The sequence below is a fragment of the Ursus maritimus genome, unplaced genomic scaffold (genome assembly GCF_017311325.1).
Source record: "Ursus maritimus isolate PB19 unplaced genomic scaffold, ASM1731132v1 scaffold_13, whole genome shotgun sequence".
Taxonomy (NCBI): Eukaryota; Metazoa; Chordata; class Mammalia; order Carnivora; family Ursidae; genus Ursus; species Ursus maritimus.
Window position 1 is genome coordinate 19,459,898 of NW_024423675.1, and position 27,911 is coordinate 19,487,808.

The 27,911-nt window shown below is 35.7% G+C and overlaps 1 protein-coding gene across 4 annotated transcripts in view; it reads left to right on the top strand.

The window, feature by feature from the left end:
- AFG1L (AFG1 like ATPase) overlaps window positions 1-27,911 on the top strand; it is a 214,795-nt gene that overhangs the window by 71,940 nt on the left and 114,944 nt on the right. For 3 of the 4 annotated variants that reach the window (XM_040627601.1, XM_008704964.2, XM_008704963.2), the window contains exons 4-6: window positions 5,987-6,088; window positions 7,249-7,379; window positions 16,548-16,647. In XM_040627601.1, the coding sequence (XP_040483535.1) occupies window positions 5,987-6,088; window positions 7,249-7,379; window positions 16,548-16,647 (333 nt within the window). The remainder of the gene's footprint in view (window positions 1-5,986; window positions 6,089-7,248; window positions 7,380-16,547; window positions 16,648-27,911) is intronic. The other variant, XM_040627600.1, reaches the window with a different exon arrangement.

Consider the following 27,911-nt stretch of genomic DNA (forward strand, 5'->3'; position numbering starts at 1 on the left):
TGCTTTCAGTTCTTTTGTGTATATACCCAGAAGTGGAGTTGGTGGATCATATGGTCTGTGTTTAATTTTTTAAGCAACTGCCACACTGTTTTCCACAGAAGCTGCACCATTTTATATTCCCACCAGCAATGCACAGGGGTCCCCATTTTTCCACATTCTTACCAATTTTTATTGTTTTCTTCCTAAAAAAATAATAGCCATCCTAATGGGTGTTGAAGTGGTATCTCGTAGTTTTGATTTGCATTTCTCAAATGATTACTGATGTTGAACATCTTTTCATTGTAGGTTTCTTTTTGTATTTGTCCTTTATGAGTTTGAAAAGTATGCTTCTTTTCCTAGTCTGCCAAGAGATTTGATAATGTGTGCTGACTTTCGTCAAACATTTTTTCAAAGGAATTGATTATATGGTTTTTATATATTGCATTTTATTTTCATAGGGAGTTAAGTTACTTACATGCCAGCTTGATTCATTTGAAGTATTTTTTTAAAAGTAGTTTCCATGCTGGGCATGGAGTCCAACATGGTGCTTGAACTCATGACCCTGAGATCAAGACCTGAGCTGAGATCTAGAGTAGCGTGCTTAACCGACTGAACCACCCAGGCACCCCTGAAGTATTTTTTTAATTGAAATTTTTATTGAGATAATTATAGATTCACACTTGTAAGAAGTAATACGGAGATATCTGTGTACGCTTTACTCATTCCCCCCAAAGGTAACATTTTGCAAAACCAGAGTATAAATATCACAGACAGAATGACATTGATACAATTCATCGATCTTATTCAACTTTCTTGTTTTACTTGTATTTATGTCTCTGTATTTAGTTCTGTACAGTTTATCACCTGAGTAGGTTGATGTATTTACCGCCACAGTCAAGATACTGAACAATTCTATCACCACAAGTCCCTCATGTTGCTCATAATTTTGTAATTGTACCTACTCACCCTCCATTTCTAAGTCCTGGCAACCACCAAGCTGTTCTCCGTTTCTAAAATTCTGTCATTTCAAAAATGTTATATAAGTGGAAAAGTACCTAACCTTTTGAGATTGGCTCCCCCCCCGCCACTCATCGTAATTTCTTAGAGATTCATTCAAATTGTTGTATGAGTTCAGCATCTCTGAAATTGTTCATTTTACAGTTTCCTGGTGGCCATCCTTTGCCTCACATCATGAAGTATCACCCTACACATGAGTAGCTAGTATTCAGCCAAAGACTTAAGAGTACCCACATGGTGATTCTGCAGGTCTTTCACAGATAGCTTCCTCCTCCCTGGCACTTTGCCTTGCAAATTGCACTGGTGTTGGACTCCCATAATTCTGATCTCTTTTAACCCAACTCAGCCTGTCCTAGGTGTTTTGCTTGGATTCCTCCTTTCTGTGCAGCAGTCTGGAGGGTGCCTCCAAGCCGAAAGCTGCAGTGATATACGGCTCATCTTGTTTTTTCCTTCTGTCAGGGATCAGAGTCTTATATTTTTATTTTCCAGTGTCTGAAAATATTAGCTTTATATATTTCATCCAGTTTTCTAGTTTATGTTGGGATAGCAAGTCTGGAAACAGTTACTCTCACATGGTCTCTCAAAAGTTTTAATTTTCTTGATACACATTGCTAAGCTTTTCTTACTCCAAGGTGATATAAATGTTCATGCATATTATCTTCCAGGTTTTTCATATTTTTTAGCACCTTGGATTCATCTGGAATTAATTTTGGTCTGAAATGTGTGTAGGAATCTAGTTTTATTTTTTGCAAATGGCTGAGTATTTGTCTTTAACTTTTTTTCATATACACTGTTATTATATATCCTTAGGTCTGTTTAATTGGTTTAGTTGATTTTTTAAAAAATCCAGTACCACTCAAATATAATTTCTCTAATTTCATAATAAATTTTTATGGTATAGTTTCTCTTCCTCCTTGTCTCCCCCAGCCTCTATTACTTGCTACTTAATTTTGTTTCAGAGTATTTTTTGGCACTTTTAATTTTTTCATTTTAATTTTTTTTAAGATTTCATGTATTTGTGAGAGAGAGAGAGAGAGAGAGCACGCATGTGTGCACAAGCAGGGAGAGCAGCAGGCAGAGGGAGAAGCAGGCTCCCTGGGAGTCTGATGCGGGACTCAATCCCAGGACCCTGGGATCATGACCTGAGCCGAAGGCAGATGCTTCACCCACTGAGCCACCCAGGTGTCCCCTTTTGACAGTTTTTAAAGAAATTAGTCACTCAGGAGAATTTTTAAATGTGTGGGTGTTTTTATTTTATTCAAATGTTAAGGATTTTATTTTCTTCTAGTTAATTGTGGGTCTTAGATATCATGTCATATCAGAACCTACTGATCTACCTCATTCATTTTACTGGGTATATACTATTTTATTATATGACGGTTCCATGATTTACTTAATCAGTTTTCTGTTGATAGATCTTTATTTATTTATTTTTTATCAGGAGATTGACTTTAGGATCATGTCATCAAGTTATTTCTAAATTGATTTTGATTGGGATTCCATTGAGCTTTGAAATAATTTAGGGAGCAAAAGTATCTTTAAGTATTGATTTTGGTTCTAAGTATTTTTAGATACTCGGCCACCTTTTGATTGACATGGCCAAACTGACTTACAGAGGGTTGGTTTTATACTATCATCGGAAGTATATTAGAGTGCGTGTTTTCCTATATCTTCACCAACATAAAAATGGTATATCATGGGTGTTTTTCACTTGTATTCCTTTTATTTCTGGTAGAATTAAACTTTTAAAAATGTGTTTAAAGCTATTTATATTTTTGTGTCATTTCTATACTCATGATTTTTTGTACATTGATCATCTTTTTTTCTTTCCCCTGTTAAATCTGTCCTGTTTAGTATTCTTTCAGTTGTAGTGAAAAAAAGAAGCCAGTTGAATTAGCTGAACCAGGGGGACAATTTAATGGCTAGTTTAATTATTAAGTTGAGTAATGGTCTGATTCACCTGTGGGCAGATCTGTATTTAATGTCTTAAATGATATTTTTGGGATCTGTCTCCCTGTCCCTCCATTTCCCTTTTCCATCATATTTTGGTCCTGTTTTCCTTTTTGGCTTCATTCTTGTTCATAGTTTTGTCATTGGCTTCATTCTTGGTCATAATTTTTTGCTGTTATAGAAAAGATTTCTGGAATTTTCTAGGTTGCTCCTTTAAAAAGAGAAGAGATGTTTCTCATTTTCAGAATACACATTAACTGCCCCTAGAGAACACTGATCTAACTGGGTCCTGTGCCCATTACAGGGCCAACCACAGTGGATATGATAATGGGGTGTTTTGATTGGCTTATCCTGTGATTGATACCCTCATAGAATCATGCTAAGTAGAGAAGTTTTCAAAAGTAAGAGATTTAGGACAGACCAGAAACAAAAACAAAAACAAAAACACCCCAAAACAGCATTGTAGTTTCTAAGAGTTCTTCATATTTAAAGATATGTAAGGTTAATCTTTCAAGTTTCATGAAGGCAGGGATTTTTGTCTGTTTTATTTACTACCCGATCCTGATCACCCAGAATAGGGTCTCACACATATATCCAGTAACAGTATATTGATTAAATAAATAAGGATATTAATTTTATTTATAGTAATTTTGATATTCAGAAGGTTAAATTTCATGTAACCATTTTTTTCTTTATGATTTTTTTTGCTTTTATCTCTAGAAGTTTTTTATGTGATGGTCTTGTTATATCTTAAGCCTGTTTTTTAAAGAGAAGTACAAAGATTACATTCAAATATATATTATTCACATTTTTGGCTAGCTAGATCATGACTTTTTTCTGGATCTGTAAGTATACTGTGTTTCCTGCAGCAGAATTTAAAATTTTATTAATATTTTGCATAAATGTAATGATTTAAATCTGTTGCCACTCACTGTATCAAGAAATATTATACTAAATATTTTTGCAAAAAAATTACTTTTAAATCAAATTGGTTTCTTCATTAATGACTGGATGTGTTTGGTGAATTATATTTTCATATACAGAAAACTTTCTGGGGATTCAAATGGCATGGGCTCAAAGTCATATGGAATGGAGGAAAGCCAAATAGATTTAAAACTCAGGTCTCATGTCCTGTGAATACTTGTAGCTCCTGCGAGGAGAGGATGGGCACGGTGGTGGGGTGGTGCTGGAGGGACCAGTGAGGATGAGGGACAGCACCAGCGTGCCCTGGCCTGGCCTGGCCTGCTGAGGAATGCTGGGTCTGACCTGAGCTTGAGTCCTGCCAATGTCCCCAGAGCTCTGGGCTTGCTTCGAGGGAATAAGACTTACTGTATGTATTTGTTAAATGTGACTCTTTGATTACTAAGGCAATCACAGTGTTGAAAAAAGTTCCAGTGTTTGGGACGCCTGGGTGGCACAGCGGTTGGGCGTCTGCCTTCGGCTCAGGGCGTGATCCCGGCGTTATGGGATCGAGCCCCACGTCAGGCTCCTCTGCTGCGAGCCTGCTTCTTCCTCTTCCACTCCCCCTGCTTGTGTTCCCTCTCTCGCTGGCTGTCTCTGTCTCTGTCGAATAAATAAATAAAATCTTAAAAAAAAAAAAAAAAGAAAAAAGTTCCAGTGTTGAAAATTAGGTAATTAAATTATAGGTAATTAGGTAATTAAATTATAAGGGTTAACGGTTTCAGTTTCTTCAAGTAGGCCTCATTTTGAAAGATTTATGTTCCAAGCTTTTTAAGAAAGTGTTACATATTAAGAACACTTTATTTTTTTTAAAGATTTTATTTATTTATTTGACAGAGAGAGAGACAGCCAGCAAGAGCAGGAACACAAGTGGGAGAGGAGGAAGCAGGCTCCCAGCAGAGCAGGGAGCCTGATGCGGGGCTCGATCCCAGGGTCCTGGGATCATGCCCTGAGCCGAAGGCAGATGCTTAACGACTGAGCCACCCACGTGCCCCAAGAACACTTTCTTAAAAAGCTAAAACGGAACAAGCAAAGGAAGAAAAGACAAAGCAAGAAACAGACTTTTAGCTACTGAGAACAAACTGATGGTTATCAGAGAGGCAGTGGGTGAGGGAATGGGTGAAATAGATGATGGGAATTAAGGAGGGCACTTATTGTGATGAGCACTGGGCGATGTATGCCAGTGTTGAATCACTATATTGTACACCTGAGACTAATATTACACTATATGTTACCTATATGGTAATTAAAATAAAAAACTTAAAAGAAAAAGAACATAGTATCAACATTTATAAAGGAAATCCTGTAGGATAGGAAGGAGAAATAAAGAAAAACCTACAAAAAAAAAAGTGTTAAAATTGGCAGTTCTCTAGTTCTAATCAACATCTATTATTTGTTTTCAGCATTTATGTTAGATACTAAACTTTATTTTTTTTTTATTTTCATCTTTGAATTTCCCATAGTGCCTAAGACCACTCCTCTCACTTATGGCCCAATAAATATTTACTTGATTAAGTTATTTTATTCAGATTGATGTCTTTTGTTTTTTTTTTTTTTAAAGATTTATTTATTTACTTATTTATTAGACAGAGAGAGAGACAGCCAGCGAGAGAGGGAACACAAGCAGGGGAAGTGGGAGAGAAAGAAGCAGGCTCCTAGCGGAGGAGCCTGACGTGGGGCTCGATCCCGGAACGCCGGATCACGCCCTGAGCCGAAGGCAGGCGCTAAACAACTGTGCCACCCAGGCGCCCCTCAGATTGATGTCTTTTGGACGAGAAACTGAAGAATGAATAATCTGCAGATCTTGCCAGTTTATTTACATAGTTCTCTGGGGGAAATAGCCCCTGTAATGTTAACTAAATGTTGTATTTCCTAATAACATGATTTTCACAGGAAAGAGCAATATCAACATTTTATTTTTAGCTGGTTTAACATAAAAAATAAACACTCCTTTTAAAAAAAGGAACATAGCCTTAAGCTTTCCAGTAGAAGAGTGTGGTTTCATTATCCCAAAGCTAATGAACAATCATTAGAGCAATCAGTACATACTGTTTAATAGTGTTGTTTTTTTTTTTTTAAGGTACAGGGAAAACAATGGTGATGGACATGTTTTATGCTTATGTGGAGATGAAGAGGAAGAAACGGGTTCATTTTCATGGTTTCATGCTAGATGTTCATGAAAGTAAGTTAAATGGTCTAAAAGAAGGGATTTTTGGGGCGCCTGGGTGGCACAGCGGTTAAGCGTCTGCCTTCGGCTCAGGGCGTGATCCCGGCGTTATGGGATCGAGCCCCACATCAGGCTCCTCTGCTGTGAGCCTGCTTCTTCCTCTCCCACTCCCCCTGCTTGTGTTCCCTCTCTCGCTAGTTGTCTCTATCTCTGTCGAATAAGTAAATAAAATCTTTAAAAAAAATAAAAATAAAAATAAAAGAAGGGATTTTTAAGTGGGCAAACACTACAAAATAGTTTTCATCATCTTTTAAAATTCTTAATCTTTGAATCTTTTAAAAAATTAGTTTGCTTAAAGTAAGGTTTTATTTGGTTTCATTTGTTTGTGCTATATTGAAAAAACTCATGATGTATTTAGAGTTGGTCCTAAAGACAAATTCAGTACTTCCCATTAAGAGAAGAGAGGTTATGATATGAAGATCAGGTGTTTTCTCTTTCTACTAAGGATCAATAAGAAATGTTAAAAAACTCGCTTATTTCAAGAAGTTGTTCTTGATTAGGTCCTTTCCTCTGTGTCACCTTAGCACGTAGGCATTCATGTACTTGTGTGTTTGCCTTATTGCTTTGTCAGTGTTCCTAGATTATTTCAGTTGTGCATTATTTGTCTACCAGCTATACTGTAACCTCACCAGGGCAGGAAGATTGTGTTTTTCTTCTAATACTTCCAGCTTTCAGTACACATATAAGGAGTGAAGTGGGACTGCCTAGAAATAAGGGAACATCCTGATTACGTATGCTAGACATAGGGCAGGATCACCTCCTCTGCGCACATCCCTGAAATCCTCAGCAGTAAGATTGATCTGTTGATCCTTCTAGTTACCATCTTGTCATCTAGGCTATCACTTTGTCATCTCTGAAGTGATTGAAGGGTGGGAATGGAATGACTACAAAGTGTCTTTACAACCATGGGAATGTATTAAGATGTGAACAACTTATTTAGAGGTGGGGAAAATGCAACCAATTTTCAATAATCACACTTGATTTTATGTGGCATTTAAACTTAATTTTTATGATCACACTACAGTTTCATTTAGAGATTTAAAAGATACATTCTAGTTGTTTAAAATGTACTATTAATACAGGATTTGATTTGTGTTTAATTTCATCCATTAAAGGAATACACCGCCTTAAACGGAGTTTGCCAAAAAGGAAACCAGGATTCATGGCTAAATCATATGATCCAATAGCTCCCATAGCTGAAGAAATTAGTGAAGAAGCATGTCTCTTATGTTTTGATGAGTTTCAGGTAAGGTAGAGACTTTCATAGATGTGGAATGGTATTCTGAATGACATGTGAGGATTTAAATTCTGTTCCTGATTTTATCATTGTTTTATGAATTGATTTGACACACTACCTCTTATGACTTTATTTTACTGTCTAGTCTAGGAGTTGGCAAACTGTGGCCCACACAGAGCAAATCTGGCCTCTCTGCTTTTGTATGGCTGGTGAGAAAAGAATGATTTTTATATTTTTAAAGGGTCTTTTAAAAAAGAAAAAGAAAAGGCAACAGAGATCACATGTGGCTTGCAAAGTCTAAAATATTTATTACTCATCCTTTTGTAGGAAAAGTTTGCCCACTCCTATCTTACAGTCATGGATTTACGTTTCACCTGTACCATGATGGCGATAATGCCATGATTACAAAATAGTGTCTTTAAAGATGTTTGTGGGTTTTTAAAAAAGTGTTATATAAAAAAACAAGTGATTAACACATCTTACTTAAGCCTCACAACTTGTTTGTGATGACAGGAGGGAGTTGGTCCTACTTGAACTTTCAGTTTCTTCTAGTTTTAGGATTCTCTGAAATTGTGCATTTAAATTGGTGATATGTAATTTTCTGATCTTTATTTCTTACGAGAGCAAATATGGCATGCAGGCAAATGCCATGTCTTATGCTTTTTCTGTATCCCAGTGTTTAATGATGATGATGATGATGGTGATGATGCTTTTTCTGTATCCCAGTGTTTGAGGAGGAGGAGGAGGAGGAGGATGATGATGATGATGATGATGATAATAATAATAATAGATACTCTAGGTTAAGAATTACTTCGTCTTTATTTGCTTTCTTCAGTAGTTCTGAAATGTAATAGTTGACTTTTCTATAGTGCTTACCGTAAGAGCAATTGATTATTGGAATGAAAACAGAAAAATCCACAAGCACTGAATATAAGCTTAAAAATAGGCCTTTACACCCAGAGCTTTTGAGTAATATTTCTGGAGCTGAGTACATAAACTCTTGTGTCTGATTGCCTAGAATAAAGGCCCAGAGAACTTTGAAAGGCTAGGAAGCTGACATTTGTTTTGTGCCTACTGTGAAGTGGGCCCTGGGTGAGTCACACATCTTATTTAAACCTCACAACATACTTGTGATGAAGTGAGGGAACTGTCCTAGTTGAATTGTAGAGCTTCTTATAGTTTTAAGATTCTCTGAAATTATGCATTTAAATTGGTAGCGAGTTATTTCTTTTTCTTCCGTGTTTAAAAACCTGCGTTGGTGGGAAGATAAGATAGCCAGGTTGCCTTTATCCCAGATAAGGCATGCTAGGTCTCCTTTAGCAACTTGATGCACTTACCTAACAATGGTCTGGATTTATGATAGATGAGAAAGAAGAGTTTTCACCAGGAATGGTGTTACACTGATTCATCTGGGGAGGAGGAATCTTTCTTTCTTTCTCCTTCAGTCATATTAAGACAGCCTGGCATTCACTTTTTTTTTTTTTTTAAGATTTTATTTATTTATTTGTCAGAGAGAGAGAAAGAGAGAGAGTGCACAAGCAGGGGGAGCAGCAGGCAGAGGGAGAAGCAGGCTCCCCGCTGAGGAGAGAGCCCTAGTCCTAGGGGGAAGGCAGATGCTTAACTGACTGAGCCACACAGGCATCCCATCACCTTTTGTACTGTAGAACTACAAAGGTCTTCGGAAGAAAGGCTTATAGGGAAGAAATGTTCTACTCTAAAGAAGTGTACTGAGTACACCAATGTGTTGCAGAAAGAGAAGGGCCTTGTTTAGTTCTAAAAATAGTACTGAGTTAACAGTTATGTTTTCAACAACAAAAGTCAGTGATAAATCTGTGAAGGTCACGTCTCTTGTTTTCTCGTTATGAGTCTCTTAATCACAGTATCACTAAATAAAATTGAATTAGCACAGTTAAGTTTTTGATTAGGGCATTGAAGTTAAATTTTTTAAAAAGTATGTTAATACCTAACCTTTGTAAAATGATGCATGGTTTACAAAGTGTTTTTATATCTATAAAATAGTTATTCGTTTAATTCTATAAAACAGTTATATTCGTCATATAGATGAGGAATAGAGAGGCATCAGAATTTCCTTGGTATCATATAAAAATCATGACGTTTAACTTAAAAAATATAAATTTTAAAACATTTAGAGAAAAGATCGATCTGTTTCTGTGACACGAAGACCATTGGCAAGACTATTTAAGAAGGTTAGGAAGCGATGACAATTTGGTGGTGCAAAGGAGATCCTCAGAGGATTAATAGCAAGCAGGGCCAAATCACCCATTAGGTGTATGTAGTAGGCACAGTACTTAGGGCCCATGATACTTTCAGGGGCCCATGAAAATATTTTAATTTCTTTTAAAATTTGCAGAAAAAAATGACTATATCATAATGAATTCAGCCTGTATCTATATATATATTTTATACCAACCCAGTCATAAAATACTATTTATGTATGTAAACAAACATATTTTCAAATGCATTTTTGTTTTTTGAAGATTTTATTTATTTGAGAGAGAGTGTGCCTACGCACATGAGCTGGGGGATGAGGAAGTCAGAGAGAGAGGGAGAAGCAGACTCCCTGCTGAGCATAGGGCTGGGTCCGGGTGGTGGGAGGGCGGGGGGGGGGGGGCAGGGCTTGATGAGGGGCTTGATCCCAGGACCCTGGGATCATGACTTGAACTGAAGTCAGACACTTAGCTGACTGAGCCACCCAGGCACCCCTCAAATGCATTTTCTAATTGATGAAGGGGCTTATGAAGGTAGAAGTGCCTAGGACCTATGAAAGTCATAATTCCGCCCAAATAGTGAGGCCCTAACAGAAACCTCTCTGGTTGCATTGGGCATTCTCTATTGAGTTCAGATTTCAGAATGTTGATGCATGGTTGGGAAGAAGGAAAGAAAAGCAACTCTCAGGATGCTTGTGTTCCAAATGAGTGAGTCTTGCAAAAGAAAGGCAATAAAAAATGGTTTTTCAAACTATGTATTAAGTATAAAGGAGATCAAGGGGGAGATAGGCCCCTCACTTGTAAAATGTTGCTTGCTAACAAAGAGAGAGTGGATGTGACGGAGTGGTCATCGCCTGCCCTGTCTGGAGTTGATTTGATGTTCATTCATTTGTTTACTTATCCATCCCAGTGACCTTAAATAAAGAGCCTTATCCCATACTACAGGACCCGATCTGATCTACAGTCAAATGGACCATGTCTGGACATCTGATCTATGAGTACCAAGCCCACAAGCTTGCCAACAACATTGCACTTGTGTGTTGTGCCCTGGGGATTGGGCCGATCATGTCCTCTGTCTCATGTCTTTGAACTAAAAGGCACTGAGGACAGTTCCCGCACAATAATGAAGCAGGAACAAAGAGACATAGGAAGTAACTAATCAATTTGGGGGAGGACTACAAGTCTGATCCCTGGACAGCTGCTGAGCTCTCCAGAGGTACCACAGCTCCAGTTCCCAGCAGGTGCTATCAGTGCTGTTCGCATCCTGGAGTCTCAAGTAAACCCCTTTTCTTTAGCTGCATCGCCTGTGTCTGCTGCTAGCAAACAGTCTTAATGGGGATGGATCTGTTCAACTCATGTTTTGCTCTTAACCTCTGTATCAGGAGAAACTTCCCTATGGCCTGTAAAAGATAGCATAAATAGGAGTACTGTGAGGAAATGTCACCTTCCTTCATGTAGAATCTAGTACCTCCAATGCAAGGAGAATTACCTGATGGCCTAAAGACCAAAGAGCAAAGAGATGAGGTATCTCCTGGGATGCTTTCTACTGTAGGTAACAGAAAACCCAACTTACAAAAGCTTAAACTCTAAGTGGGGTGGGTGTGGGGGGGTGACATAAGATAAGATAGTGTCATTGCTTTTATTCAAGCCTTCCTGCTTTGTCTCTGGTCTTTATCTCCTATACTTTCAAGCCTTGATCCTTGCAAATAGTTTCCAACTCTATTTTCCTTGTAGATTAGGGAACCATAGCTAATAGTAGGTGTTACACCAAATGCTTCTTTTCCACCAGGGCTCTGAAGAATATATGCTCAGAGATGATAAAACAAGACTGAGTATCAAATTGATTGCTTTTATTTGATCGCAGATGCTTCTGGAATGTAGCATTCTATTATGTTAGAGTTGACAACATGAGAGAACACTCTGTTTTGGAACAAAGTTGCCCCGCATGTCCTGGGATGAGAAACGTTAGTAATTTTGCTCTTTTTTTTTTTTTTTTTTGTAAGATTTTATCTATTTATTTGACACAGAGAGAGGCAGTGAGAGAGGGAACACAAGCAGGGGAAGTGGGAGAGGGAGAAGCAGGCTTCCTGCTGAGCAGGGAGCCCGATGTGGGGCTCGATCCCAGAACGCTGGGATCCTGACCTGAGCCGAAGGCAGACGCTTAACGACTGAGCCACCCAGGCGCCCCTGTAGTTTTGCCCTTTTATTTCCTCTGCAATTCCAGACTGAAAGCCTGGAGTTTACCACTGTATGCAAGAAAAAGCCAATTATCTGTATATACCCACTGTTGAGAAGAACCAGAGAAAGCAAGAGTATAAGGGCAAGATTATGGCCCCTAAGGGCAGAGGTGATCACCGAGCAGAACCTGGATCTCCTAGTTTCAATATCTGGAGTATCTTCTACTGGTTTTAGAAAAGCTCCTCCAGCACACCAAAACTGGATTATTGCTAGTCCAGATCTCTACCTGTCCCCTTTTTCTAAAATTTGGGAGTAAAAGGATATCCCCCAAATATTGCTGCAGCAGCACTCTGATTCCCAGCATCCATACAACGTGGGACAAACAAGTAGAGCCTTTGCGCTGAACTTTCTGCCTGGGGCAGTCTCCCACAGGTACCCCAAAGAGTCTCACTTCTTCAGATCCTTGCTCAGTTATCTCCTTAACAAGGCCTATTCTTAAAAAATTGTGGTATCCTTTATTGTCCTTTTTAAAACCATTCTTTTTAAAAATAACATGTATCACCTTCTGGCATATGTATATTATTTATTGTGTTTACTGTTTATTATATATATATATTCCACCAAAGGAATGTAATCTTGAAGGCAGGAATCTTTGTTTTGGTAATTGATGTATCTCAGATGTCTAGAACAGTGTTTGAGGATGAGTGAATGCATATAGTGAATGAAAGAATGAATGAATAAAGCCTACTACCAAATGATAAATGTCGAAGTAGTCTCTCAACTAAGTCCCGCTTCCCTTATATATAATAACAACCCACAATATTTCCTGTCAACATTCTGAATTATCTTAACATTTTTTGTCTAATAGATGAAAAATGGTATCTCATTGTTTTAATGTATATTTCTTAAGTAATAATATAGTTGAATTTTTCTACACTTGTTTACTAACTAGTTAAAATTCACCTTTTATGAACTGAGACAATTCCATTTATTGGAATGCTTATATTCCATCTATTATGTATATTCTGTAATAACAGTAGTTGTTGTTTATTGGGTACTATGTGCCTATGTTCTTAACCACAGTACTATGCTATGTACCATTCTATCTACAGCTAAAATTCAAGGAGCCACATATAAATAATATGCAGTTATACTAACATATATACCATACACAGATAATAGTCCTAGCTAACATATCTTGAGGAGTTACTATACGGATCATAACAATTTTGCAAGGTAGGTATTATTACTACCACCTTCATTATATTGATGAGGAAATTAAGAGTCTGAGAAGTTAACTAACTCGTCCAAGGTTACAGCTGGTAACTCAATCTGAATTCATCATTAGTGCTCTAATTCACCAGTAGTAACAGCTATGTTATATGTTCTCTTCGGTATATGATGTCTTGTATTATGTATTTAAATATACAGATCTGGATTTGGATAAGCTTTTAGTAGATGTTTTAATGGTAGAACCTAAAAATTATCCTTAGGCCTATTAATCGTAGTACAATACATTGCTGATTTACTAGAAAAGAATTTTTTAGGCACTTTATTCTTAACAATCGTATGTCTACAATCACCACTTCACTTTTAAAATTGAATCCTATTAGTAGTCTTGATTTTTAACTAGTTATTATTGGCCTTTAGGTGGTGTTAATTAATATAATAGTTTACTAGGGAGCTGAATAAGAATTATTGCTGCTTAAAAACAAGAATATATGTGCTCTTGAATTTGGGGAATATTAAAATTATGTTTTGGCAGCATTCAGATTACATTTGCAGAATGTATTCCTCATTAGCTTGGTCGTCTTTACTAAGTATAGCATTTCAGTTTTGCCTCTGGTGTCAAATATACTATTATTTTATTTGAGAAATTGTCTAGGTTGGTTGTTTTTATGTGTTTTAGTTGCTGAAATAAAAGAGCAGCTTTTCCTCAAAGTTTTCTTTAGGGTCTTCATTATGTTCACTTTGAATATTTATGTTTTTTTTCTGAAACCATGTATGAGTCTGAAGGCATACTGAAGGAAACTGATTTTTTTTTTTTTAAGTTATTTCTTCCTGTCTCTTTTAGGGACATTGGATAGATGTTTCACTAATATGGTCTTAAAAAAAAAAAAAAAAAAGAATTCCGATGAGCAGAATATCATGCAAAATTCTCCTCTATAAGCTATCAATATCATTTAAAAAATAGTTTTGACTGTTTTTGTAAAACAGGAAAGCTATTAAAAACTGCTAATAAAAAATAGGTGCTTATTTTTGTGCTAATACTAATTACTGATAATGCATGCTTATGTTTGTCACTCATTACATGGCACTGTACCAATCAGTGGGTGACTGAGACTCAAGCACTTACATATGTAAATTAGCCATTAGATTTTTTTTTTCTTTTTTACTTAAGTGAGTCATAATGGAAAGCAACTCTAGGTCATAAAAAATCTTTTCTCTTTAATGCTAATGAAATGTCTCCCCCTCTCTGTATTAGCAGACTACCCTTATTGGTAATCTGTAGCCTTCTCTTTTGTTCTTGGTGGTAATGAAATGCTGGGTGCTAAAAAAGCCCGCTCTCCAAGAATGTGTGGCCAATTGTCTTCTGTTCACTTATACTGTAAAATTACTGTTCCCCAGCAAAGCTGAACAAGTGCGGGGACAAGATCAAAAGAGTATACATTGGCACCCGGCTGCCCCAAGTGACTCCTGCTTTATTAATTAACCATAGCTTCTCCAAGTTAATTTACTCTGATAGAGCAAAAACATTTTGTAATACAAAAACAACAAATTATGATTCAACCACAAGTCTTTATTGTTTGCTTTTCTTCAACTTCCAGCTGAAACCTTTGCACTGTTATAAGCTAAATGTCTCTCCACTTTCCTAAACCGTAAGCACAAAAGCTATTTTTAATTTTTTTTCAAAAACATTGGTGAGATAGTCAAATGACCATTTTTATTTTCTAAAATTGGGCAACTTTTAATTGATATCATTCTCTTTCAAAGTCAGTGTATTGGGAATCCAATTTAAAAGTGCACTTGCTTCTAAAATTTGCAAGCTTGTTTGCTCTCTCATCAGAAATGCCACTGGTGTCTAAGCATTTGAAAAGGGCCTTCTCCGTGAGTATTTTGCGGAAGCAAAATTTGACAGTGATCCTAAGCTCCAAATTAAATATCACTTTCCTAAATAATTAAATAGTACAACTTTCCTTTTCATTTTAATCACCACTCTGTAAGTTCCTGAAGTCTTTTTCAATTTAAGGAATCTTCAGTAGTTTTCTAGTTAATGTTTTAAAGTTATAGCCTGAGGCAGCAAAAAAAAAAAAAAGAAAAGAAAAGAAAGAACAAAGAAAAGAAAAGAAAAAAAGGCTTTGCACATCCCTGTTTCCTGGTTTGGTTTTGTTTTTGTTCAGGTGGGAAGGAAATAATGAAACTTCTGTGTAAAACATGAGCTGAAAAGAGAAAAGTGACATGACCTGTGTAAGCCAGTTGGTTGGTTGTTGTTACCAACCACTTAGTTGGTAACTTTCAGTATTTTGCTAATTTGAAAGAATTCCCCCAGTTTCTATGCTCTAACATAGTTTAAAAATAACAATGTGATATTTATTGTATGTTTTTGAGAATATAAAACAAAATTTATTAAGATGATCTAAAATGCTATTAGAGATCAAAATATTTTTACATAAGAAGTATCTAAAACCCATATTATTGTATTTATAAAGGAAGGTGCAATGATTCATAGCTACCTTCACTATACATTTGTTTTTGAACTCAACTTTCTTCCCTCCTTAATTTCTCTATTTCCTTGTGATTTTAAAAAGCTTTTTAAAAAGTTAATAAGCTTACTCCTTAATTGTGGATTTTAAAAAATTTTAGAAAAGATAGTTATATGTATTTCTATAAATTAGATGGAATAGTTTTATCTATATTACGCATTTCTGCTTTTGTCAGAAGTAATTTTTTTAAAAGCACCGCATGAACCATTCTTTTAAGGTTTTTCTTTTCTTTCTTTCTTTTTTTTTAATAGAAGGAATATTTGTGTTTGCGAAGGTTAGCAGAGGCTGGCTGTGCTGGAAGTGACTGCAGTGCCTTTTGATTATTCATGGACAGTAATAGAAGGCACTTAAAAAGAACAATGAAATTGCTTATTTTTGTGATGGGCCATCTGTTGAATTGTTTTGTGCAACAATTGCACAATAGTATCTATGTCATATCATTCTATTTTCAACAGCAGCTGATTATGTCTCACTGGCTATTTGTCCTTATTTCTAAAGTCCCATGACCATTTAAAGTCACCTTTTCAGGGACCTTTGCCAGAAAGGTATTAGAAATCTCAATCAGCTTGTTTATTATTCTTTTTTCTTTCTTTCTTTCTTTCTTTTCCCCTCTCTCTTCTCTTTTTGCGGTGGGGGGGGGGGTGTGGGTGGACGGAGTCTGTGATGGGAGTAGGAGGAGGGATTTGGTCATGTTAGCTCTAATTAATTAGACTTCCTAAATGTTTAGGACAATTATCTGTGCTTTCCACCTGTAGTTTATAAAAGAAGTTAACATAGAACCATTTGATAATTTGGGTAGAAATGATAGCTTGCAAAAAAGAGTCAAGTTTAAAAGATTACATACAGTCTTTCATGCTTTTAATTATTTACTCTTTTCTTCTTGATGATAATTAGAATTTTTCTCTTGGAATTCATTTCCATCCTTAAAAAAAAAAAAGATGAACCATTAGCAAATTTGTTAGAGCAGAAGTGAAATTAAAATAAAACAAATGTGTTGTTGTCCACAGGTCACTGACATTGCTGATGCCATGATTCTGAAACAGCTTTTTGAAAATCTGTTCAAAAATGGGGTCGTCGTTGTGGCAACATCCAACAGGCCACCGGAAGGTAAAAACAAACATTGTGCTAGTCTCATCCAATTAGGTGGAAACTAACAGGCTTTGAAAAATCTATAATTTTTTATATTCATCTTATTGTGTTAATAAAATCTGATGACTTTGCTTATCATTAATTTTATAAAGGACTTAATCTAAAAATTCGGTATTTGTATTTGAAAAATGTTTATATTCTTAGCAAGGTAAATCCATGTGATCTCCTATGTTCGATAGACTTGCTGTTTTTCTGAGTATTTGATATATGTTCATAGCAAAAAATGATGCTGGCAGGCCAGGTCTGAGGACTGGAAGGGTTCCTGTAGGACCAGCCAAGAGGGCCCTTGGCTTTGTGCAGGATGGAAATCAAATGCAGGCCAGCAGGAAGTGAGAACAGAGTTTATTGAAGATATAGGGAGAGCAGATAACAGGCGAAGCTACTGGGAGACTTGCAAAGGAAAGGAGCATGAATTTCGTCTTTGTTCAGGGTCTGGGGTTTTTTATTAAGGATCATGGTCTGGTGTATGTGTCCTCTCAGGCATCCAGGAACCAATTAGAAGGGATATGGGACCCAGGTGTTATTCCTTGGAGCCAGGGGTTCTCAGTGTTGAGATGTCTCGCACTGGTGGTCTAGAATACGCGTATGACAGCTTTGTTCAGTCATTGTCACCTGGTCCTTCCCTAGATGTTAGTTGTTCTGAAGAAATCATGAACTCCTTGTCCCTTACAAGAAGGACATACACTACGTGCATTCTGAGGCATGTGTAAAGTGGGGTGGGGGTGCAGGTCCTAGCAAGAATAGAAGCAGGAAAAGGACTAAAAACCAGATTTTTATGGACTTCTTCAGTTTCTCTGTCTCAGAAATACAAGCCTTTCTAATTGCTTTTTAGGGGCCATAAAAGAAACTCAATGAAATGAAAGACAGAAAACTCCTAATTGAATCTTAGAAAAAGACTTAAATCTCGCTTGCATATAAGTAGTTTTTAATACTTAATTTATCTCTAAAGAAGTACTTGTGGGAGACTTCAATTACTTAATACCTTTTTAAAAAAGATTTATTTATTTTAGAGAGAGAGAGTGCAGTGGGGGAGCAGAGGGAGAGAATCTTAAGCAGATTCCCTGCTGAGTGTGGAGCCCAGTGCCTACGACCCACGAGATCATGACCTAAGCCAAAACCGAGTCCGATGCTTAACCGACTGAGCCACCCAGGCACCCCAATTACTTAATACTTTTGAATCCAGTTATTCAAACAAGTGTGATTACACCCAGTCTGTTACACTACAAGAGAATTATGAATGATTCTGTCAGATACACTTATTAAAATTTATATAGTGTTATAGATAGCATTCTTATGATTTACCAGGGTGGCAACTGTATGAGACAAGGCAGTGAGTTTTTTCATATTACATCATTTATCAAGACTCTACTTTAGCTGACTTAATAGTGTCATCAGTATTATCTTTAGACATCCAGTGACAAGCTAGGTTCATAAATAGCAGGGTGCTAGGATAAGCTTGGAACATTGCCTCCTCCCTCACCACCAGTAAAAGACTGCTGAAAAGAAAATTGCAGTTGGCTGCTCAGTGGCAGTGGTAAACTGAGGAAGGACTGCCACAAGGAAATGTTAAGGAACATTCTGGAGCTCATAGCTTTGTAGAGTAAGCAAAGTTACAGGCCCACCAAGGTAGCATGTAGAAATTCAAGGTGGAAGGGTGCCTGGGTGGCTCAGTCAGTTGAGCGTCTGCCTTCAGCTCAGCGGGTGGTGATCCTGGGGTCCTAGGATCGAGTCCTGAGTCAGGCTTTTCCCTCTGCTTTTCCCTCTGCCCCTCCCTGTGCTCACTCCCTCTCTCCCTCACATGCTCTCTCTTTCAAATAAATAAAATCTCAAAAAAAAAAAAAAAAGTTCAAGGTGGAGCCACTTTTCCAGAGAAGGCTGAAAGTTAAAAGATGTGGAATTGCAAAAATTGGGCATTAGCCACAAACTTAAATCCTTTTTAAAATATGAACTATAGAAGGGATACTGTCATATATTTGGGTTTTTGGCCATGGCAGATAAATGATCATCATAAATGGCTTAATATTTTAATATAAAGAAGATGGCATGTATATATAGGCCAGGAAAAGATAAAAGTATAGAATAAAGAGTAAATAGGTCAGTGGTTGCCAGAGACTACAGTGGGAAGGCGTTTGCCTGCAAAGGGGCAACATGAGAGAATTTTGGGGGGTGATGGAACTGTTTTGTATCCTGATTGTGGTTGTGGTTACATGTATTCAGACTGATAGAATGCTATACCAGAAGAGTTAACTGAAATTAAGAACAAATCACACGGATAATCAATGGCAGAAAAGAGATTAGAACCTAGGTTTTGTGACTCTTAATGCATTGTCCTGTATCACTTCTCCTTGTGGGTCATCACTGATCTTTGTCTACCCTGTCCTAGAAAAAGTGGCGTGTCCTCCTTTCCAACCATCAGAATGCATTCACCTTTTTCTTTAGGTCACAGCTTTTAATTTAGAGCCCCAACAGAGGTTGTTACTGTTTTTAAATAGCATCTACTAATTCTTAGAGTGTTACAGGAGGTGGGGGAAGAATCTTCTTGTCAGAGCGTTCCCCCAATAGCTGGAGAGAGAGTGACCCATGTGAAGAATTGAAAGGTAGCCAGTGTGGCTGGAGTACCGTGAAGGAGGGGAAGTAGGATGCCGTGAGGTACAACATATCTGGAGAAGTGACAGCTAGACCTTATAAACAATAGTAAGGGTTTTGGATTTTAGTCTAAGAGAAATGTGAAGATACTGAAGCACTTTAAGTAGGGACTGACAAGATCAGAGATGGAATGTCACTGGTGTAGTGTGGAGAATGGTTATGGAGTTGGGTGCAGTAATATGGTGGATTCAGCGAAGATGTATTAGGAGAGTACACTGGATAAGAAATGGTGTTAGCCTGGTATAAGGCAGTGATTGTCACCTAGCGGTCGATTTGGCAATGTTTGAGGCATTTTTGGTTGTCACAACTAGGCAGAGTGGAGATGGGTACTGCTACTGGCCTCTACCAGTTCTGTGGAAGCCTGGAATTCTGCTGAAATGTCCTAGAGCATAGAAACTGGGGGAATTCTGTCAAATTAGCACGGCTACTCCCCACAACAAGGAATTATCTAGCCAAAAATGTCTGTAGTTCTGAGGTTGAGAAATTCTCATATAGGGTGATACCTATGGGTATGGAGAGGGTAGATATGAAAGATAGTGAAGAAGTAATATGCATAGCACTTGGTTGTAGGTTGAATATTGAGGAAAAGAGAAAGGAAAATGTAGAAATTGTTTTAAAATTTTAGGCTTGTACAACTAGGTGGTGATGCCTGTCATTCAATAAAGACAGTATAACCTGGGGGTTAAAGGTCCAGAAGATAGTGCTCAGTGGAGAAAAACATTTTTTTCCTTCATTAATTTTTTTAGCCTCTCTGCTTAATTTTCTTCCACTTCATTCATTTCATTCCCTCCATTTTTAATTGTAAAGCATCAACTTCATGAACAAGAATGGAGATTATTGTTGTTGATGGAAGCTACTATTATACCCTAATCTTGTAACACCTTATAACTTAACTGTCAATTAATAGACAAATTATTAATTTTAGTAGAAAATTATCAGAAACATTTAATAAGCAAATAATAATTTTAATGGAAAAAAATCGATAGCCAAGTGAAAGCAATACCAGAGTTTAGGAACCTGAGAGAAAAATCCTGTAGAAGAGAAGAAAGGGATGCAGTACTTGGGGAGGAGGAGTGAAGGGAATAAGGTATACCACTGAGTGACTGCCTGTATGTTACTTTTCTCTAGTCCTAAATTTGAATTCTTGTCTTGCTTGGATCCAAGGCCTCGCCCTCTGTACCCCATGTAGTTGTTAAAATCCCAAACCAGTATTAGCTGATGATTACTACTTTAGCTTTTAGCCTCCTGTTTGCTGGTCTGTAGGGCTTTTCCTAGTTTCTTGCAAGCTCAAAATATGTTTAGTGTATTGTAAACAACAGTTGTAGTGTACCATTTGTAGTGCTACTATTTTATGTTTTGTAGGATAATCTGGTTAAGGCTTTTGAAAGTGAAACAGAGAGGATCTTGGATCAGATCCAAGGAATAGGAATAGGAAATTGCTAGAAAATTTTCAGATAAACTAGATCTAGATATAGTTTGTATTTAATTTCTTATTTTTGTAAAACCTCAATTAGATGATTTATTTGTCATTTTTGTCATTTAGGGAAATATATAAATAGACATAGTTTTACTTTTCAAAGATTATGCTGTCAGGTCATTAGACAAGCCTAAAACAAAAATCTATAATTAAAATTTCATATATATGCTATTCAGTTTTTAGGTTCTGAAATAAAATTGTGTTAATTACATGATATTCTAATAGAGAAAAAAATATTTAAGAGCATGGAGACCCTAGCAACAAATTGATAATAGACAAGCGGATTAAATTAATTAAAATGTGAAATTAATAAATAAGTTTAAGAACTTAAAGAATAAGAATACATTTTTGTGGGGAAATAGAATATGTAAATTCCTTTCAACTGTGCTTCTTTGATAGCAAAACAGAGTGGTAAAAAGAAAAAAGTCCCCTGTTGACTGAAGTTAGAACTGTGAGAACAGTACATTTTGGTCTTTCTAGTTTTAAATTTACTGTTTATTATAATGAAGATGCTACAGGCAGCATTAGAATGCCCAAGAACAATCTTGTTTTACTTAGATTATCAGGCAGCAACACTATGTGATCCTTCCTCAGGCAGTCCATCCACAGTAAATAAAAAGCTGGATATCACTAGAAAATTGGCTAACAGTTATGTACACACATAAAACAAATGTAATTTATCATATTAATATTTCTAGGGACAAAAAATCCAATTGTGTTCACCATAAAAGCTACAAACACTTGGCAAAATTCAGTGTCTTTCTTGATAGAATCACTCCCTAAAATATAAACAGATGGGTAGTTTCTATATTAATATGATATCAAATATGTGTATATCAGTTCAAAGTCAGAATTCTGCTTAGTGGGGACACTGATACTTCTATTATAAGTATGAACAAAGGAAGGATGCCAACTATCACTTTTTAACGTTGAACTACAGTAGAGACAGAGACATTATAAGAACAAGGAAGGAGGTTAGGGAGGGGAACCAAGGAAAAACCACATATCTTCATTATAGGGATTCTCCAAGATTAGTCATACCACTCCTTTTTCAAGGTTACATAAAAAGAAAATACCATAATATGGGAACAATAAATAGAAAAGAGAAGTAAGTGTTAGAAAATTTCTGTTTTATATTCTTTAAAAATCAAGAAAACATGGACTGTGTGGTATGGAAGATCTAAGCAGAGAGAAGACAGATTGACTTGAAAACCTTTTTACTAAGAAATCAGCTAAAATAAAAGGAAGCTAAATGAAATAAAAAAGATTAAGTTAATTAAATTAATAAAAGCATTAGAAGCACTAAAATATAGAATTGACACTACAGAAAATGAAATCAGTGATGTAGGAAAACAACTTAAGAAGTATGTAGAAATAGAATAAAGAGAATAAAATGATGAAAAAAAATAAGTGTCCTGTAGGAAAGAGGTCTTAATGTGAACTTACTAAAAAGAAATGTTTGAAATAAGAAAATTGATGATACCAATGAATTGAGTGTAAATGAATATTTGTAGTTACTGCTTGCTTAGATATTTGTAAATTTTGTTCCACTTGGAGACAGTGTTTGCAGATCCTGAGTGACAGTATCATCATTTGTTGTACTTATAACTAGGGAAATACACGGTCAAATATTTTAGAATCTAAAATACACCTTCTACTTTTCAAATAACTAGAAAAAAGATAAAAGAAAAAATATTTCTTAGAGCAAAATCTAGAAAGCAGAAGAAACAGCAAAAAGTATGGGTAAAGAACAGAAAACAAAATCAGGCATGTTGACAGGAAATGTAAATGGATTACATTTCTCTTTTAAAAACTAAAACTTTTGATATGGCTGAGTAATATCCAAAATCTATAAAGAACATATAGGACTCAACACCAAAAAACCCCAAATAATCCAACTAAAAAATGAGCAGAGGACCTGATAGACATTTTTCCAAGGAAGACATACAGATGGCCAACAGACACATGGAAGTATGCTCAACATCACTAATCATCAGGGAAATGCAAATCAAAACCACAATGAGATATCATCTTACACTTGTCATAATGGCCAGTATCAAGAAGACAAGAAATAGTAAGTATTGGCAAGGATGTACACCCTTGTGCACTGTTGGTGGGAATGAAAATTGGTGCAGCCACTGTGGAAAACATATGGAGGTTTCTCAAAAAATTAAAAATAAAAATGGCATATGATCCTGTAATTTCATTCCTGGGTGTTTACTCAAAGAGAATGAAAAAAACTAATTTAGAAGATAAATGCACCCTTACGTTCATTGCAGCATTATTTACAATAGCCAAGATACGGAAGCAGCCTGAGTCCACTGATAGATGAATGGATAAAGAATACACACAGCAGAATATTACAGCCATAAAAAAGAATGAGATCTTGCTATTTGTGACAACATGGATGGACCTAGAGAATGTTATGCTAAGAGAAATAAGTCAGACAGAGAAAGACAAATATCATATGATTCCACTTACATACGGAATCTAAAAAAGAAGAGAGATAAAAAAAAAAAAAACCAAACAGACCCATAAATACAGAGAACAAACTGGTGGTTGCCAGAGGGGAGGATGGGCAAAATGGTTGAAGGGGATTGAGAGGTACAGGCTTTCAGTTATAGAAAGAATAAATCATGTGAACGAAAGGTATAGCATAGAGAATATAGTCAATAGTATTGTAATAATGTTGTATGGTGACAGATGGTAGCTACACTTGTGGTGAGTGTAGTGTAATGTATAGAGTTGTCGAATCACCATGTTGCACACCTGAAACTAATATAACATGGTACATCAACTATAGTTCAATTAAAAAAGAAGAATATAGACAAAGATATTCTGATATAAAAAAACTAAAAGAATTCATCACTATTGGGCCTGAACTGTCAGATAGTCTAAAAGAAGTTCTTTAGGTAGAAAGTAAATAATAACAGATGGACTCTTGGGTCCTCTAGAAGAAATGGTAAATATTGGGGTAAATATAAATAACTAGTTTTTCTTCTTAATTTTTTAAAAATAGAAATAATTATTTTTGTGCAATTATGATATTGTCTTTAAGAGTTTATTATTATATGTAGATATGATGCATATGATACCTATCATATCAAGTGGGGAGTTTAGATGGACTTACATTGATGTATATTTTCTACTTTTTTTTTTTTGTGAAGTGATATGATATTGATTCTGAGTGGAGTGTGAAAAGTTAAGGATATATATTGTAACCCATGGAATAACAAAAGGAATATAAAGGCCAATAGACAAATGAAAGAGGAATTTAAAAATATATTCAAATAATCAAAAAATGTCAGGAAAAAATGGGCAGAAGAAAAAACGGGGACAAAAAGAAAACTAATAATAAAATCAAAGACTAAATATTTATTAATGAACTGAACATTCCAATTAAAAGATAGAGATGATGAGAATGGATTAAAAATTTTCAGAAGATATAATTTAAATGTAAAGATAGATTGAAAGTAAGTGGTTGCGAAAAAATATACCATACAAATAGTAACGATATGAAGACTGGCATGAGTTTATTAATGTCAGATTAAATTGACTGTGGCAAGCCCTGCTGGTCCCTGTGGCCCCATTAGAGGATACTTATGCTGGGCTCAGCTTCTCCTTCAGTTCATGGCAGCAGTGGGCCTGTGCGCTTGACTCCTGGGCCATCATGCTGGAGTTCGTCTGCTACGGATTTCAGTTGTAGGTAAATCAAGTATTGTATGGTAGTTTGTAGAGAATAGTTTTGAGCCTAAGATCATTTCAGTAAGAGGGCATCTTTTGTCTAGAACCAAAATGAGCATGTAAATTTCCTAATCTGGGATATAGCTGCATAAGAATGATTTTCTGCTTTACCAGAATGTACTATTATAGTTATCTTTAGCTATAATTTATGATACCAAAAAGGAAATATTTTCAACATTAAGGAATCAATTAAGAGATTGACAGCAAGACCCATCTAATTTTGTAGTTGACATTGCAGGAAATAAGTGTGATATTATCATAAAAGGGAAGTCATGGAGAGAGATGCTAAGGACTCCACTGACTCATCCGTACAGTTTTTGTAGAGATCAGTGCAAAAACCACAATGAACTTAAATGAACTCTAAAGAAATTTGTGAAAGAATTCATTCATTCACACTAATACTCCATTTGGTAGTAAGGACCTCAGAGTACAAAGATAACTTTTATTTAGAGTCCAAATGAAAGCTGTTGTTAATTAAGCCTCAGCTGCTCACACTTGATAATGAAATAGATGGTTCTAAAAGTTAACAGGAGAGTTGGAGTCTCTGTCACTAATTTTTGCCTGGCTGGGTTTGGATCGTCTTCATGCACAAAAGATTTCCCAGAAATATAAAGGTTCTGTTCTCTCATTGAACGCTTAAGTCATGATACTTAAATCCATTGACTTACATTATAAAGAGAAGCTCTGGGGTGAAAAACTACTTTATTGATCTTTAACTTTACTGAAAATAAATATATAAGTATGTGGATGGTAGTATTTTTGTAATCAAGATTTTATGTAACATTTTGTAAAGTTTCTCTTTTGTTGTTCTTAAAAACAAGACCCCATGGAGCCTATAATTTCCTTGGATTCCCATTATCACTCTTACAGGGTGTATCCTTTAAAATGTTGTAGGATATCTAATGTGAAGGGCTGGCAATTATTATTTAAATAAAAAATGGATTTAATTTACGGGACTGTTTGTAGGATTGATGGGAAGGATTTCATCTTCCTGCCATCATCTCTATAGCAGTTTTCATTGAAAATATTAACTAAGGATATATGCGGTAACACGATATCAAAATAGTAGATGTGTAGATCACCCTAACTTTTCTTCCTGATTTTTTATTTTGTGTATCACCAACCACATTATTGGCATTTAAAAAAAAATAAGCCCTTATGATCAAGATAGTGGTGGTACCAAGCCTCTGTAGAATCAATTTAGTTTTGTTGCTTTAAACTGACTGGCAATGATTAAAAAGGAAGGAAAAAAATAGAAGAAAGGAAAGAACTAAGGAAGAAAGAGTAAATTTAATGTAAATGTTAATTTTATATTTAACCCAAATGTTTTGTGAAGAAGAGATAGTTAAGCATTATCTAGTATGTGTAAAGTCTATATGAGATCTGTACTTATGGTTTTATAAATTATATAAATACTTTTATAAATCTATAAATTCCACGTTTCATCCAAAACCCCAAAAATGTAAATGTTAAAACATATATTACTAGAGATTAGAATGACAGTTCATAATGATAAAAGTCTATTTATTAGAAAGCCATGACAATCTTAAATATGTGTACCTCATAACACATCTTCAAATTACACAAAGCAAATATAGATGAATGAACTAGACAGTTGAATAATCATAGTTGGAAATTTGAACATCCTTCCTAAAGCAGTTGAATGAACAAAAATTTGTAAAGATATAGATAATCATCTGTTTTGACCTAATTAGTATTTATTGAACATTAAACCCAGTAACTGCAGAACTCAGTCTTTTTAAGTGCATGTTGTATGTTCACCAAGATTGAACATATGCTGGGCCATAAACCAAGTCTCAACAAATGTATAAAGTTTGAAATCATATAGAATGTACTCTGATCATAGTAGAATTAAATTAAATGTCAATAACAATAAGATATCCAGAAAGTATTTGCAAATGTTTGCAAATTAAATAATACATTTAACTAATTGTGGATTAAATAAGAAATCACAAAGAAAATTAGAAAATGGCTCAGTTGGTTAAGTGTCTAGCTTTGGCTCAGGTCATGATCCCAGGGTCCTGGGATCAAGTCCTGCATCAGGCTTCCTGCTCAGCAGGGAGTCTGCTTCTCCCTCTGCTCCTCCCCATCCCCCTCCCCACTTGTGCTCTATCTTGCTCTCTCTGTCTGAAATAAATAAATAAAATGTTTTAACCCCCCCAAAACCCAAAATAAAACAAACAGAAAAATTAGAAAATATTTTGAAGTAAAATAAAATGAAAATGTAACATTGAAATTTTTAGGATGTTGCTAAAACAGTTCTCTGAGGAAAATTTGTAGTTTAAATGTTTTTTTAGAGGAAAAAAAGTCTCTAAAATCAGTAGCCTAAAATTTTACCTTAAGCTAAGAGGCAACCTACTAAATGGGAGAAAATCTTTGCAAATCATATATTCAATAAGGGTTTAATATCCAAAATATAAAAAGAGCTCCTACAACTCAATAGCAAAAAACACACTGATTAAAAAGTGGGCAGGAGGCTCTAAATAGACATTTTTCCAAGAAGACATACAGCTGACCAACAGGCAAAGGAGCTCAACATCACTAACAGTCAGCGAAGCTCAAATCAGAACCACAGTGAGTTATCGCCTCACACCTTTTAGAATGGTTATTATCAAAAAGATAAAAAATAGGGGCGCCTGGGTGGCACAGCGGTTAAGCGTCTGCCTTCGGCTCAGGGCGTGATCCCGGCGTTCTGGGATCGAGCCCCACATCAGGCTCCTCCACTATGAGCCTGCTTCTTCCTCTCCCACTCCCCCTGCTTGTGTTCCCTCTCTCTCTGGCTGTCTCTGTCAAATAAATAAATAAATAAATAAATAAATAAATAAATAAATAAATAAATAAAATCTTAAAAAAAAAAAAGAAGAAAGAATCCAGAGGGGTAAATTAAAAGTAAGTAGAAGGAAGGAAATACAAAGGTAAGAGTAGAAACCAATGAAATTAGAAAACAAACAATTGTAAAATTTAACAAACCCCAAACTAAGTTTTTTGAGATGAACAGAATTGAAAAACCTTTAACTACACTGATAAGAAAAAAAATACACAAATGACCAATATTAAGAATGAAAGAAGGATTATAAATATTAAAAGGATATTTTAAGAAGAAGAATATTGTGAGCAACTTCATGACTACAAATGTCACAACTTAGATGAAATGGACAAAATTATGGAAAAATAAAATTTGCCAAACTGACACAAAACGAAAATTCAGAATATCTGAATATCCATATTGCTATTAATGAAACTAATTTGTTATCAAAAACTCTCCCACCAAAAACTCTAGGCCCAGGTGGTTTCACTGATGAATTTTATCAAACATTTAAAGAAGAAAGAGCCG